The sequence below is a fragment of the Phyllostomus hastatus genome, unplaced genomic scaffold (assembly GCF_019186645.2).
Source record: "Phyllostomus hastatus isolate PE091 unplaced genomic scaffold, TTU_PhHast_1.1 phas_contig_16, whole genome shotgun sequence".
Lineage (NCBI taxonomy): Eukaryota > Metazoa > Chordata > Mammalia > Chiroptera > Phyllostomidae > Phyllostomus > Phyllostomus hastatus.
In genome coordinates, this window is record NW_025333643.1 from 5,258,000 (window position 1) to 5,271,908 (window position 13,909).

The 13,909-nt window shown below is 51.1% G+C and overlaps 1 protein-coding gene across 2 annotated transcripts; it reads right to left on the reverse strand.

The window, feature by feature from the left end:
- Positions 1-773: 773 nt before the first annotated feature.
- IL17RE (interleukin 17 receptor E) lies at positions 774-11,455 on the reverse strand. 2 transcript variants are annotated; one of them, XM_045832460.1, is made up of 16 exons: positions 11,243-11,455; positions 10,875-10,890; positions 9,944-10,066; positions 9,241-9,338; positions 8,847-9,006; positions 8,613-8,752; positions 7,519-7,587; positions 6,556-6,622; positions 5,460-5,635; positions 5,328-5,375; positions 5,198-5,243; positions 4,875-5,023; positions 3,130-3,198; positions 2,596-2,647; positions 2,419-2,517; positions 774-1,930 (listed from the first exon to the last, which is right to left on the reverse strand). In XM_045832460.1, exons 1-16 carry the CDS (start codon positions 11,372-11,374, stop codon positions 1,371-1,373), a joined length of 2,004 nt encoding a protein of 667 aa, XP_045688416.1. In that variant the 5' UTR covers positions 11,375-11,455; the 3' UTR covers positions 774-1,370. The 2 variants fall into 2 exon arrangements, with proteins under 2 accessions (XP_045688416.1, XP_045688415.1); XM_045832459.1 differs by having other exon boundaries at positions 11,225-11,455.
- Between the last annotated feature and the right edge of the window lie 2,454 nt (positions 11,456-13,909).

Consider the following 13,909-nt stretch of genomic DNA (forward strand, 5'->3'; position numbering starts at 1 on the left):
ACCCTGTGAGTCCCTAAGGAGGAGAGCTATGAGTGCACCCAGAAACTTGGGCAATCTTGGAGCATTTTTGCTTCCCGCATGACTCTGAGGTCTTGGTGTCCATTGGACCCTCTGTTACTTGGCACCCATGGTCCCTTCACACAGACTCCCTGGGCCTCAGTGACCCTTTGTGGGTCAGGAGTTCTAATGTCAGGGACAAAGTGGGCTTTTCACCATGTCCTGGCGCATGCTCGAGTGTGGTAGGGTGGGGAAGGAATCCGAAGCCAGGCAGACAGTAGTCCATCCCATTTGTGCTTTTGCTACGGGCTGGCTGTGTGCTGATGGACACACACCACTTTTTTGAACTGTTTTTTTCGCTCTCTTCTCATGAAAGAATCACAGTGAGGATCAAGATTTCCAAGTCCGGCCCTGGCTGGTGTAGCTCAGTGGATTGAGCACGGGCTGCGCACCTAAGGGTCGCCAGTTCGATTCCCAGTCAGGGCACATGCCTGGGTTTCAGACCAGGTCCCCAGTGTGGGCCATGTGAGAGGCAACCACACATTGGTCTTTCTTTCTCCCTCCCTTTCCCTCTCTCTAAAAATAAATAAATAAAATCTTTAAAAAAAATTCCAAGTCCTCCTTTGCCATTCCAGTGGCACTGTGTGATGGGTGTGGGTATAAGTGTGGACATGGAGGATTTTGGCCACAAACTGATGGATAATAACCCGCAGGCAGGGTTGTGCTGAACTTTCCCCAACTGAGCATCCTGGGCACACTAGAGAAGCACGTGTTTCTTAGTTTATCCACCACGTTTGTCTTTATTCATCTTTATTAATCGTGGTGTCCACTGTCCCACCTTTGTCCCGGCCACCCAGGGCCAAAGCCCCTTTTCCTGGGTCCAGTGCTCCCTCCATCCCCATCTGGGCAAGGCCTGTGTCTGGGAAAGAAGGATCTCTGGCCCTCAAGGGGGTTTTATCGCACTTTCGTGGACCCACTGCCTTCAGAACTGCCAAATCTCCAGACTCCCCTACCCCTGCCCAAATCTCTCTAGCCTGCACAGGGGCATGTGTAAACTACTCCCCGAAATTTTGGAGACAGGAAGTGGGAAACTTTCCCTCCCCTGGAGTCAGAGGAGCCCTCAGTAAGGAAAGATTCTCTCCCTGGCGGTTCTGAGAGGCAGGGAAGCCTCAGGAGGAAGCCTGGCACACGTGCACAAGGGCTAGAGGTGAGACGGGTGCTCTGCTCCGGGGCTGGAAGGCAGGGAATGAGGCTTTTGGGCAGCAGTCATCAGGGGGCACAATGAGAATTCCAGGGTAGAAGCTTCCTTCCGGGATGCCAGCCAGTGCCCCCTACGCCTGTGGCCAAGACATCTGGATTGCCTGGAGCTCTGCTCAGGTTTGGTGGGCAAGTGTGGCTGCCTCGCGTTCCAGCCGGCGGCACAGTTCCAGGCGACTCCGCAGGCACTGCCGAGCGCCCAGGCGGCCCCAGCCAGTGGCTTGGGTGGAAGGCCCAGCAGCGCCCAGCGCTCGCAGCAGGCGAGGCAGGTCACGCAGCAGGCGGTAGCGCGGCAGGGCGCGCAGCGGCGGGGGAATGTCGCCTTTGGTGCAGAGGCTACTGAAGTAAGCGAGCAGCAGAAGCGGACGTGGGGCGGTGCGGAGCAGGCCACACAGGGGCGAAGTGTGGGGATCCGGGCCGCAGGTGGGGCTGGAACAGGCGCTGCTCCACAGCAGCAGCACGGTGCCCCGCTCCCGCATCACTTGCGCCCGCGCAGCCCACAGCCACGGCAGTGGGCCCACGCGCGCCATGCGCGTCCCCTCCCACAGGTCCACGATCACATCGCGTCCACCGCCCAAAGTGGCCCGCAGCAGTTCAGCCAGCGCTCCCACTAGACGCCGCTGCGCCTCTGAGTCCGCTGCATGCAGGAGTAGCACTGGCTGCGCTTGGCCGGGGCCTAGGGTGGGAGCAACAGGAACAGGGTGAGGATTAAGGAACAGCCACAGCTCTATCTTCCTGAGCCTCATGGCTACACCATAGGGTGAACCCCCACCCCCCAGCTCCTTATCTGCGCTGAGGGTGGGTATCCAAGGCAGCTCTAATCTATAGTGTGCTTTGGGGCTATTTAGATAAAGGCACCCCTGGAAGGGGTGAGGGCCGGGGCACAGGCTTGGCAGGTGCAGCACAGGCTGGATTTCCGTTCCACTCGCCTCTTGCCCAGAAACTTGGTACACTGAACCACCTGCAGAGAGGGACCTTTGCCCCGCCTCAACCATTCCTGCCCACTAGGGTGCCTGAAGTGCATGGCCTTGGGTAGCAGCGAGCTGGGTATATCGGCAGGTAGATGGCTCTTGGGGAAGGGAGCCTGGGCAGGGGATGGGTGGGGGCAGCTAGCCTAGGAGCTGGGCAGGTTTAAATCCCCAAATTACCCCCAAGTCAACTCACCTGATAGTGGGCGCCAGAGGGTGAGGACCAGAACAACTCCCAAAAGGGTGGTGAGGACCAGCAGTGCCAGGATCAATAGTCCCAGGCGTCTATGAGATACTGAGTCAAGCAGAGTGAGGCCCAGCTGGGCTCCTTGGCATCCAACCTCCCTCGTAATCCTCCCCCCACAGAACTCACCATCCGGACACAAGAGGCGCTTCCAGGCAAACTGAACATCTGACCGCCACACCTGAGGGCACAGAGCCCCGCCACCCCGTGAGCCAGTGTATGGTGCCTCCTCCAGGGGAAATTAAATGAGGCATGGGGACGGGGAAGGGGAGGTCCCCTGGCAAGGAATTCATCCCACACAGAACAGGTCAAGAGTGGCGAACTCAAAGAGTAAACTGGCCAGGGTGCCCGTGAGAACCTGGAGGGCACAGACCCTGGCTAAAGTAATCGGACACCACCGACTGAGTTCCAGCCTGTTGTCGCCAGGCTTGAATGTGGACACAGAGCACCAGGTTTTCTGATTTTTTAAGAGAAGCCAAAAATCAGCTTTTTAAAATATGACATCCCCCAATATTTAAACGGTAACAACAAATTCCAATTTCAAACACCGTGCTGTCCAAACCAAACATGTTGGAAGACTGGATTTTCCCCATGTGCCACTTGTGGAGTAGATGCTGGGGGAGTATGTGTGTGTGTGTGTGTAGGGGGGGGGAGATTTCTTACCAGAATACAGCCCCCTGGCCTCAGGAAGGGAATGATGAGATCTAGTGTCACTGGGCCTGAACCCTGAGTCTGTCGGAATAAAGAACGAAATGACTGTCCATATTGAAGCAAACCTGGCTCTGTTCAGCCCCTGAGGCTTCGCCCATGCTGTTCCTCCTTTCTACTTCCCACGTCTCCCAACCCAAATCCTCCCCAGGCTTAAGGCCAAATGCCACCCCTGACAAGAAGCCTTCCTGGCTTCATTCCTAGATCCCACTGATCATTCCCAGACACATTAATCAGGCAATCAGGCACTCATCAACAGACATACCCTGGGTACTGACTCTGTGCCAAACCCCGAGGAAAGAAGGCAGGCGCAGATGTTGTCTCTGTCCTCATGCAGCTCGCCAAACAGGGAGATTAATAATACAATGCCCCCCTCCTGTTCTGCATACCTGAAGGGACGCCTTACCCATTAGAAAGAATGTAAGTTGTGCAGTCAGGAGACCACAGCAAATAACATCAGACTTAACTGTTGCCTTCGTGGTTCCTAGCTGTATGATCTTTGTTACATTGATCCCTGAGCCTCAGTTTCTTCATTTGTTTGTGAAGAGTAATAATTCTTGATTTACTGGATTATTGACCATCACATGGAAATGTGCATGTGACCACTTCTTAGACTACACAGTGCAGTGTGCATTCGTTTAGTAGCTATTATTACACTGGGGACTCCTGGGTGCAGAGACTCTGTGACATACTCTTTCTATACCTCCCAAGGCCTAAGACGGGGCAGACACAGAGCAGGCCCTCAATGAATGCATGCTGAATTGGACAGAATTGATCACTATCTGTCCACAGGCAGCATTTGGCTCTGCCCTATGTTCTGCATGCTGGGCAGGGAGCTGAGCAGAATCTCCATCCTTTGGGAACACCCTCCACCCCCTACCTTCTACCCTCCCCTGTCCCAGACCCCACTGTCCAGTCAGCTGTGAGCAAGTGCTGAAGCAGAGGCTCTCAAATCATGGCTGAACTCCGTGAAGGTGGTCTTCTCCTGGCTCACAGAAACAAATGAGTCCATGCATATAGCTCTCAACTTTAGATTTTCCCGCATGACTTTGTCTTAAATCTTGAGCATTTGCTACCACCTGTTTGCTTAGGAGCCCTCAGAGAATATGAAACAAATAAATGAGCTGCAGGTGAGTATTTAAGAAAGAACTTGGAGAGCTACTCATGCTTAGTCAGCTTGGGGCTGTGGTTTTGAAGATATATTTGATTGTGGTTTTTATATCAGACACACAGAAGAAAATCTGCTAGTTAAATTGTCCTTAGCTCACATAATAGACTTAAATCTTCCAGTAGTTTAGTCTTCCACAAAGAGCACTTCAGCTTCCAGGGGCTCTGTCTCCCAGGATAGTCAGAGAACTCCTGCCAGGTGCCTGGTAGGGGCAGGCAGGAGCATGGTGGTAGAGGATGGCTGAATTCGAGATAGCATCAGTATAAAATGTGGCAACAGTTTGAGTGGGCCAGAGAACAGTTGGACATGAGAGGGCCAGTCTTTTGCCTCTGTTTATCCCTGCAAGTTCAGAAACTGAAAGAATTAGAAACTGCCCCATGGAAGACCTCACTGACTGGCAGAGGAACCAGTTGAACAAAGCCTGATCAAGTAAATAAATAACCAGATGATATAAGTCTGGAATTTGCTTGTCACCACTTGATGAGCTCTGAGCAATGAGACCTAGTGGGGCCCAGGCCTGGCTGGAGCATACCTGGCTGATGCTGTATACAGGGGGCACCAGACCGTCCTGTCCCAAGTCTGGGTGGCTCCAAGCAGCACTGAAGGTGGCATGTGTCCTTGTGGAGAAGTGAAGGATCAGCTGCTGAGCCTGGGTGTCCATGCTCACATTCCAGGATGGGGCTGCCGGGGAGCGGGGCAAAAAGGATCACGTGAGAGACCCCGTTTGCAGGAGGTGACAGGAGCTGGGCTGCAGCTGACAGAGAAGTCAGGGCAGGGCTACAGTTTGGCTTGGTCATGGTTGGATGAGGTGAAATGTTGGGAGGGGCTCCCAGCCAGGGTCACTCATTGGCTCACCAGTCTGGCGGGGACATTCAACATGGCTGCTGTTTCCAAAAGAGAACTGAGAAATAATCCAAGAATGGCAGGTCAGCAAACCCCAGGCACCATCCATACCTACACCCACTCCTCTCACTCACGCTTGTACCTTGAAGCAGAGCTGGGGGTGCAAGTCCACTTTCTCCAAAACATACCTCTGTGGCAGGAGATGGGCGTTAGTCAGGCAGCAGAGCCCTGGGCCCCAGCCCTGCCACCCGGGTCCTGGGGAGTCCCGTCTCACCCCCTCTGACTCTCGAGCTGTGGCATTGGGGAGATCTTCACAGAGGGTGTGCCAGCCCTGCCTCTGGCAGAGGGAGGCCTCCAGCTTCAGTGGGCAGTGGAGTGTCGGGGCCATGACCATCTGACTGTGCTGGCTGTAGTCAGTAAATTTCACTGACTTCCAAAAGTCCGAGCCATCTGGGCAGGCAGCAGAGGCAGAGAGTGAGGCTTGGGGAGGACTGGGCCCTGCTTTGCCACCCCCACCCCCAGGGCATCAGGAGGCAATGTGTGTGAAGGTGCCCAGCACAGTTCCTGGTCTGCTTGGAACCCCTCAAAGAAGTACACCTTTTCTAGTCCCCTTTTATTATCTTTTCTATTTATGTGTCTCCTCTCCTTCCTACACCTCCATTCCAGCTAGCTCTTTGCTGATCCCCCAAACCTGGAATCTTTATATCTTTGCTGAGGCCCCTCTCTCAGAACCAGGAATGCCTTCCTTTCTAAACCCCACCCATTTTCTGAGCACAGCTCAGGTGTCACCACCTCCGAGAGACCTCGTCTTGCTGATGACAGCCTTCACTGGCTTCTCCCTCTCCTAAGTTCATGTCCCACAGGCTACTACCCAGCCCTGGACTGCAGGCTGCTTTGTGCTATTCATTTGTCATGTTTGGGGACAATAATGTATGGACAGCACTTTAGAGGTCGCCAACTTTTTCATATATCATATTGAAGTCAAGCCTCATAAACAGTTGGAAAGTAAGGCAGGGCAAGTACCATTATTTTACAGTTGAGGAAGCTGAGGCTCAGAGAGGAATAAATGGCATAGCTGGGATGTGAGTGAGCCCAGCTCTTCTGGCCCATCCTCGGGACACTCCCTCCTGTGTCCCATATTTCTGAATCTCCCCCAGTGCCTAGTACCATGCTCAATACTTGATTTATTGGCAGGCTGGTCGATAGATATGGTAGCCCTTTCCTCCCACTGACTCCAGCAAAAATGCCGCCATGCCTTCTAGGGGCTTCCTGCAACACAGGTGTAAAGTGTGTGCAGGTGTGTGTATGTGTATGGAAGAGAGACAGAGAGAGGCTGTGTGCGCACGAGAGTGCATATGAGCAGCACTCACAGGCTTCAGGCCAGCTCTGAAAGGGACATTTTCTGCGCCTCACAGTGTCCTCTTGGAGGTAGGATGCCTGGTGGGGACAGAAGGGCAAGCAGGGAAGGTCAGAGGTAGGGCTTTCCCTATATCACTCAGACCTGAAACTCATTCTGGCTTGACCTTGCCCTAGGGCAAGCTGCCTGAGCTGGCAGGGCACTGAGGAGGGGGAGCAGCACAGGGGGTAGGCAAGGGTAAGTGATGCTTGACGCGCTTTGGGAGGACCCTCGGAGTATGGGAGTAAGCTCAGTTAGTGAGGGGCTGAGCCCTCTTCTCCCTGGAGAGGAGAACCCAGCCCTAGAAAGAGGCAGATCATGAGGTCCACATCTCAGTTCACACCTCCAAGCTCAGTGGTTCCCAAGGTGCCTAGTGCCCAGTGTGGGCCCTCCCTCTGGGCTGCCCAAACGCCTGGTGCTTATCCACCCTGGCAGATGCTCAGTGCTCCAAGTCTCTGCCTGCACCCTCCCTTTAGTTTCTTCCTGGGTGACAAGGCCCCCTGCCTTTTCTGTCCACTTCAAAAAGTCTTAATGTCAGGCACTTCAGAATTATGGAGAGGAGCACTACCATGAAGGGCTAGTGGGGACAAGACTTTTGGGGTCATGTGGAACCTTGCAAAGGCCACGTGCCCCCACTGTGACTAATCAGTGCACACAGTGAAGGCAGCTCTCTATTCTGCTTCTGTGGGCTGAGGCCAGGTCTGGACCAAGGAAAGCTGGGATTGGGGGCTGAGATTGGAATCACCCCTAAGAATGTCTCGTGTCCAGCAGGACACTTCCTTCTCTGATCCAGTGTGTGGCTCACAGCCAAGCTGGCATCCATCTTCTCAAGCACATCGTAAACACCCAGTCCTTCTAAAACCTGACTTACTGGAGCTGTGTTTGACCAGCTGCACGATTTGGGGCCATGGACAACCCACACGTTTTCTCTACTCACCTCTATGCACAGACAGGGCTGAAGGAATTCATAAGGCAGGTCTACAGTGCGGCCCCAAGACACGGTTGCCTGTTGGTGAGGCAGTGAAGGGAGAGAAGAGATGCCTGAGAAAGAGCACAGGCAGCCTCCCGAGGGCAGGAGGGAGCTGGGACCTTGGACAACACCTTATTTTTCCTCTTGTAAAAAACTTAATTTTTTTCATTGAAAAATTTCCTCCTGAGGGGTCTCTGTTTCATACTCTGACCATCTTCTCTAGGTGTCTCAGTACAAGGTGGGGCAAAAGTAGGTTTACATTCCAGTTGTTCGTATGAAAGATAATATAATAATTAATAAATAATAACACAAGAATACACTTTGTGTTCCATGTACTCAGAGCTGTAACTCTACTTTTGCCCCACCCTTCATTTGGAGTTGGGGAGGGAGGAGACAGGGAAGGAATGCACATTTAACAACTGCCACTGTAGGCCAGGTAGGGCGGTGGGTGCCAAAGTGCTCACTCAATAAAATGCAGCATCACAGCGACCTTGGGAGGTGTCATCACCATTTTACAAATAGAGAGGGCCTGGGGCCTCGGGGTGCAGGGTCAGTCCCTGTACATCATACGGGCTGTATACAAGGGCCTTGGGGACAACTGGAGTTTGAGGCGGGGTGTCAGGACCTGGGATGGGAGAATGGGGGACATCTCATTCTCTGTAAAAGGCAACAAAGAGAGGGAAGTGGAAGGGTGCCAGAACAGGCATGACCACTTTGTTATTTTCTCAGGGAGAGCAACTTCTTGGAAGAACTGAAAATGTTTCTTAATGCAACCTGAATCTCACGGAGTAGCCTCTCATTAGCGATAAATGCCGTATTTATTTCTCTGCCAGCTATTCCTGGTTGTTTCAAGTCTCTGCAGGCCCTTTCCTTCCCTCTTCTCCTAGGTGATAAGGCCCCCTGTATTTTCTGCCTAGTCTTAATGCCAGACACTTCGGATTTGTGGGTCTTGGAGAAGTATCTCCCCCCGGACCTCAGTCTCCCTGTATGTACAATGGGTAGGCCATTTTTGCTCCAGTGCTGTGTGATCTGGCTTTTCGCAGGGCAATGGCACTCCATACCTGGGCATCAAAGGGACTGTTCAGCTCTTCGCACTCTAGTGCCCACTGGTGACAAAGACGTACATTGACCTCAGGGCCTGGGGGGATGCTCACTCGAATAGCCCGGGCCTCAGGCAGCAAGTCAAAGTAGAACTCAGGCCCTGGGGAGAAGGGGGATTTGGTGGCCTTGTCTCTTGGCCTTAGCAAAGGCACCCCTATGTGACCGTGCCCATCTCCAGGCACACCCATGTCTACCTTTATGCTTCTGTGAGTCCCGTCTCAGGAGAACTTCCACTGCCTCTGGGTCTGAAGGTTGGGTCCTTTTGAAGCGCAGCCTCTTGTGGGAGATGTCTTGGGAGGTGACAGAGATGTGATGGCCCTTCTCAGACAGGCAATAGCGACTCAGCAGCTTCCTCTGCAGACAGAGGGCAAGGTTGGCTTTAAGCCAGGCATCAGGATCTCTGGCTTCTATTTCTCCCTCTAGAACCGGAGGACCGTAGGCAAGTTGCTTGACATTTAGGCCGCAGTCTCCCTAACTGTGTAATGGAGGAATAGTCTACTTCATCTCCACACTTTCTACCTCTCACAGGGCCAGAGAAAGGAAAGGGTTGTGGGGCAAAGGCAGGGCTGGGCCTGGCAGGGCGAGTACCTGAGCAGAGGCTGGGATCTTGTGTCTCCTACAGAACTGGAACATGTAAGGCTTTTTGGATTTCTGCACCAGGTGGTGGAACCAGCCCCACCGAAGGCCTGCACAGGAAAGGACACATTCAATATCCAGTCCCTCGTTGCCCCTCCCCAACCGGGAGATGAGGGCCCAGTGTCGGACAGTAAGTCATTTTAGATCAAGGAGGGTAATAACATCAAGCCCCTTTAGACCTGAAAGTTATGATACAATCAAAAAAGGATTAATTGCTTAAGTGGAAAAAAGTAGAGGACATCATAAAGATGTTCATTGTAGCATTATTTATAACCATGACAAATTACAAACTGCCCATTCTTAAGCAATATATGGACATTTAATACGTATTAGGCACTGAGCTAGGCAGTGAAAGTATAGAGTTGAATAAAAATGATCTTACTTTACAAATAGAAGGTAAATTTATAGAACGAAACACTTTAATTCCAACTGCTACTAGCTGAAAGGAGAAACACCTTCACAAATGACACAAACGAACTCACATCAGTCATGCTGTGTATCTAGGATGACCTAAGTCTTTGTTGAGGTTGAAAACAGGACAAACATTTGTTCTCATATAGTCCCCACCTGCCTCAGTCTCTTCCCTCCTGCCCCCACCCCTCAGGACCCTAATTCACGTCCCCACTGAGAATGGTCCACGGGCTATTTCTCATACCGGAAGGAGCTGACACCGGGTGTAGGCACAAACAGCAGGGGCAGCTCCAGAGCCAAGCACCCCGAGGCTTTGGGGAGATGGGGGTAGCCAACTGGGTATGACAAGGAATATGGGCAGATCTTTCTGCAAAAGATGAAAACAAATGAAGTGGTAGGGTTCAAGGAGGTTGCTCCTGCCTCCGACAAGTTGGACTTGAGGCTGAGTTCTGCCATTTACACCCTGGCCGTGTGACCTTAGGCAAGTTATAGACCCTCTAAGCCTCAGTTTTATCATTCATAAGGTGGGGCTGTTGTCAAGTTCAAGTAAAATAATGTGTGGAAAAATATGAAGGTCATTTTATTTATTTTATTTTTTATCCTCACTCAAGGAAATGCTTATTGATTTTAGAGAGAGGGATAGGGAGGGAAAGAAAGAGAAGCATCAATGTGAGCGAGAAACATTGATCAGTTGCCTCTTGCATGCTCCCTGACTGGGGACCAAACCCTCTACCCAGGCATGTGCCCCAATCAGGACATTTATGGGCTGACACTCCAACCAACTGAGTCACACTGGCCAGAGCTGAAGGTCATTTTATTACTGACAGTTAAGGGCAGGGGGTGGGGCGTTGCCTGGAGATTCACACATATCTCTCATTTAGTCCTCCCCGCAGCTCAGGGGCAACAGTCTTTATTGTACAATTATTCCTACTGCGCTGATAGGCCCCTCAGAAACTGGGGGTCAGAGAAATGAAGCACACTGCCTGCAGCCACATGTAGAGTGTGTGGAGGAGTGGTAATGCGAATCCAGGCTTGTCCCGATTCTAAACCCTGTTTTTTCTTTGGTACTATGCTAATTCTCAGTCTGGGAAGCAAAAATTAGAATGGAATGCTCACTGGGAATCTGGAACAAAAAGGTTGTAGGGAAGAGGAGCAGGGCAGGGAATGAGACTTACCTGTGAAACTGTCATCCTGAAGGCACAGAACCCAGTGTGGGGTGTGAGGAGGGGTGGGGGAAGGAGAGAAGTATAATTAGTAGGGACTCCCATAGGCAGCACTCTCCCTGGGGTCTTTCCCACAAATCAACTCATTCCAAGGCCCAGGACAAACAGCCCACACTCTGTGGCTCTTTTCCTCCCAGCTGCACCCTGCCCAGGCCCTCAGCCCACCAGGACCTTGGCTAACCCTTTGAGACCGTGTAGAGGACACACCAAAGCTGCACCAGAGCACAGGGCCTTGGGGAGGTAGGAAAGGAAAGACAGGAGAGTAGGGAACTTTGCAGCCTGTGGCAGGCAGGTGCCCCCACCTGGCAATGGTACTTTACCATGTGGACAGCGAGCAGGCAGCGGGTGTTCCAGTGGGGCAGACAGGGGCAGCCAATTCCAGCAGAGGTGGAGAGGCCAATGAGCAGCAGGTGGAGAGGCAGGAGCAGGGCTGCCAGTCTGCGGTGCCCCATGGGCTTCCGTTGGGTCAGGGTGTCCGGAACATGGCTGCACAGCCTGAAAGGTTGGTGGCAGCACTTTGCAGTACAGCAGCAGGGAGCACAATGCCAGCAGGAGCCCTCGCCTCAGCCTGCCCCTGCCCCGCCCAGCCCCAAAGCTCCTCCTTGAGCCTAACAAGCAGGCCAGGTCACATTCCTTTTCCTCCCAGCACAGGGAATGAGGGATGCTTGCCCCCCAGAAAACCTTACTGTCTCCAGCTGGAGGGCAAGGGGCTTCTGCTCTGGCAGAGAAATTGCAGGAAAGAGGCCAGCACAGGGTTAGGGAAATGATCCGATGCACCCATTTCTTAACCCCTCCTACTCCTGTGAAACTCTCTAGATCTGCCCAGCTCTGAACTGGCTCTTCTTGGACTTGGATGTCCTCAGGACACATGCTTGATCCCCTCACTTAAAGAATCAACAGAGCTACTAAGCACTACTCTGCATTGGATACCAGAGACAGAGGCAACAGACACACCATTTGGAATTGGGCAGAACAACAAGAAAACACTATAGGATATATGTAAGTCTCACTTGGCTTCTAATTAATTTGTCCTGGTTCCCCACCTGGCTGACTCTTGGGACTACAGTTTAACTTTCTCTTCCCACTGGCTAGTTTCAGCTTTTTTGGACAAAGAGCTCCATGCCAAATGGGCCTCCGGGTTCTTTCAGGGATCCATTAATCAGCCCAGTCTGCTCAGGAAGCCACAGAGCTCATAGCAGAGCCCTGGAGCTAAGGGAGTGGGCCCCACACACTGACCTGGTTTCCTGCGGTTTCTGATGATGCTGACAAGGCTCCAGTCTTTGCTGGGACCCTCCCCATCATCCCACAGCTTCCTCCTGCTCATGGTGCATTTGAGCTGCTTCAGCCCTCACCTTGGTGACACACATAGTGGAAAGAAAGTTTGAGGCACACCTACTGGATTAGGGCATCTTGAAATTGTTACTGTCACTCTGCACATTTTAGAAGACTGGCTATAGCCTTCTTTTGGCCAATTCTAGTTTCTAAATCTTCAGATCTACTGTCTAAATATCCCATCCTACTCATTATCCTAAAAATACCCTCTAGCTCTCAGGTTCCTTAGAAACCAAGACCCTTGTTCTTTATGCTACTCCAATGCCTAGGGGTGGATGTTACACAATAACTACTCTGTAATTGAGTGAATGCATATTATGATAGCAGTTCATCTGCTTCACATTTCACAAAGCACTTTCATATTTGATCTTCCTAACTACTTTTTAAGACAGGAGGGAATTATTGTTTTTGTTTCATAAAGAGAAATAAGCAGCCCTGGCTGGTGTGGCTCAGCGGACTGAGCGCCAGCCTGTGAACCCAAGTGTCGCTGGTTCGATTCCCAGTCAGGGCACATGCCTGGGTTATGGCCAGGCCCCCAGTAGGGGGCACTTAGGAAGCAACCACACATTGATGTTTCTCTCCCTCTCTCCTTCCCTTCCCCTCTCTCTAAAAATAAATAAATAAAATCTTTTTTAAAAAAGAGAGAAATAAGCAGAAAAGAATGTTATTTGATCAAAGTCAAGGTCTCTAACTTAGGGAGTTCCACTTCTGCCAGCCTCTTACAGTTCAATTCTCTTATGGTCTCTTCTCCTACTGCCTCATCTCCCTCTGCTTCTGGGAACCCCAAACAGTCTGCCTGACACAGTTCTGACTTTTGGCCTTGGAGCCCATCACTGCAAACAAATCAGTAAGATGTAAAGGGAGAAGAGAGTGGTCAGGCCATACTAAGGATTGGGTTAGAGGGTCTTCCCCCTAAATTGTTACCTAACTGAGAGTGTTTATATCTACATAGATCATGCATTTTTCTTATTTAATTTTTTAATTTATTGATTTTAAAGAGGAGAGAGAGAGAGAGAGAGAGAGAGAGAGAGATTGATTTGTTATTTGTTGTTCCCCTTATTTATGTATTCATTGGTTGCTTTTTGTATGTGCCCTGATCAGGGATCAAACCTGTAAACTTGGTGTACTGGAACAACATTCTAACCAACTGAGCTACCCCGCCAGGGCAGATCTTACATTTTTCAATGCCAGGGGCATGAAGTGAGAAACTTGGTTCAGTTCTTTAATACTTCTGTTTTCTGGACCCCTTATATCTTCTGATATGACTCTCATAGTAAAGATATTTGATTAATTGACCCCTGATCCTGGTTAAGATATGGTAAGAGAAGCAGAAAATAAACAAATGGAAACACAGGCACATATACACATGCAAACAAAAGAAAAAGAAAGAAACAATAGGGAAGAAAAGGAACACATAGAAAGGAAAATGAATAAAGATGAGAGAGGAAGAGCAAAAGAGAAAAGAAGGTCTGCTTTTTATTCAATCTTGCTGGTTTCCTTATTTATTGTGGAGCCTATTTTAAAAAGGATTTAAGGTAATGAGCACAGCAGGCAAATTCCAGCACACCTCGGCAAAGGGGAGGAGATCAGTATTTGCTAAACTTCTACTGTCAGGCTCTGGGCCCTGTGCTTTGCTCTCATTGTCTCATTTTGTT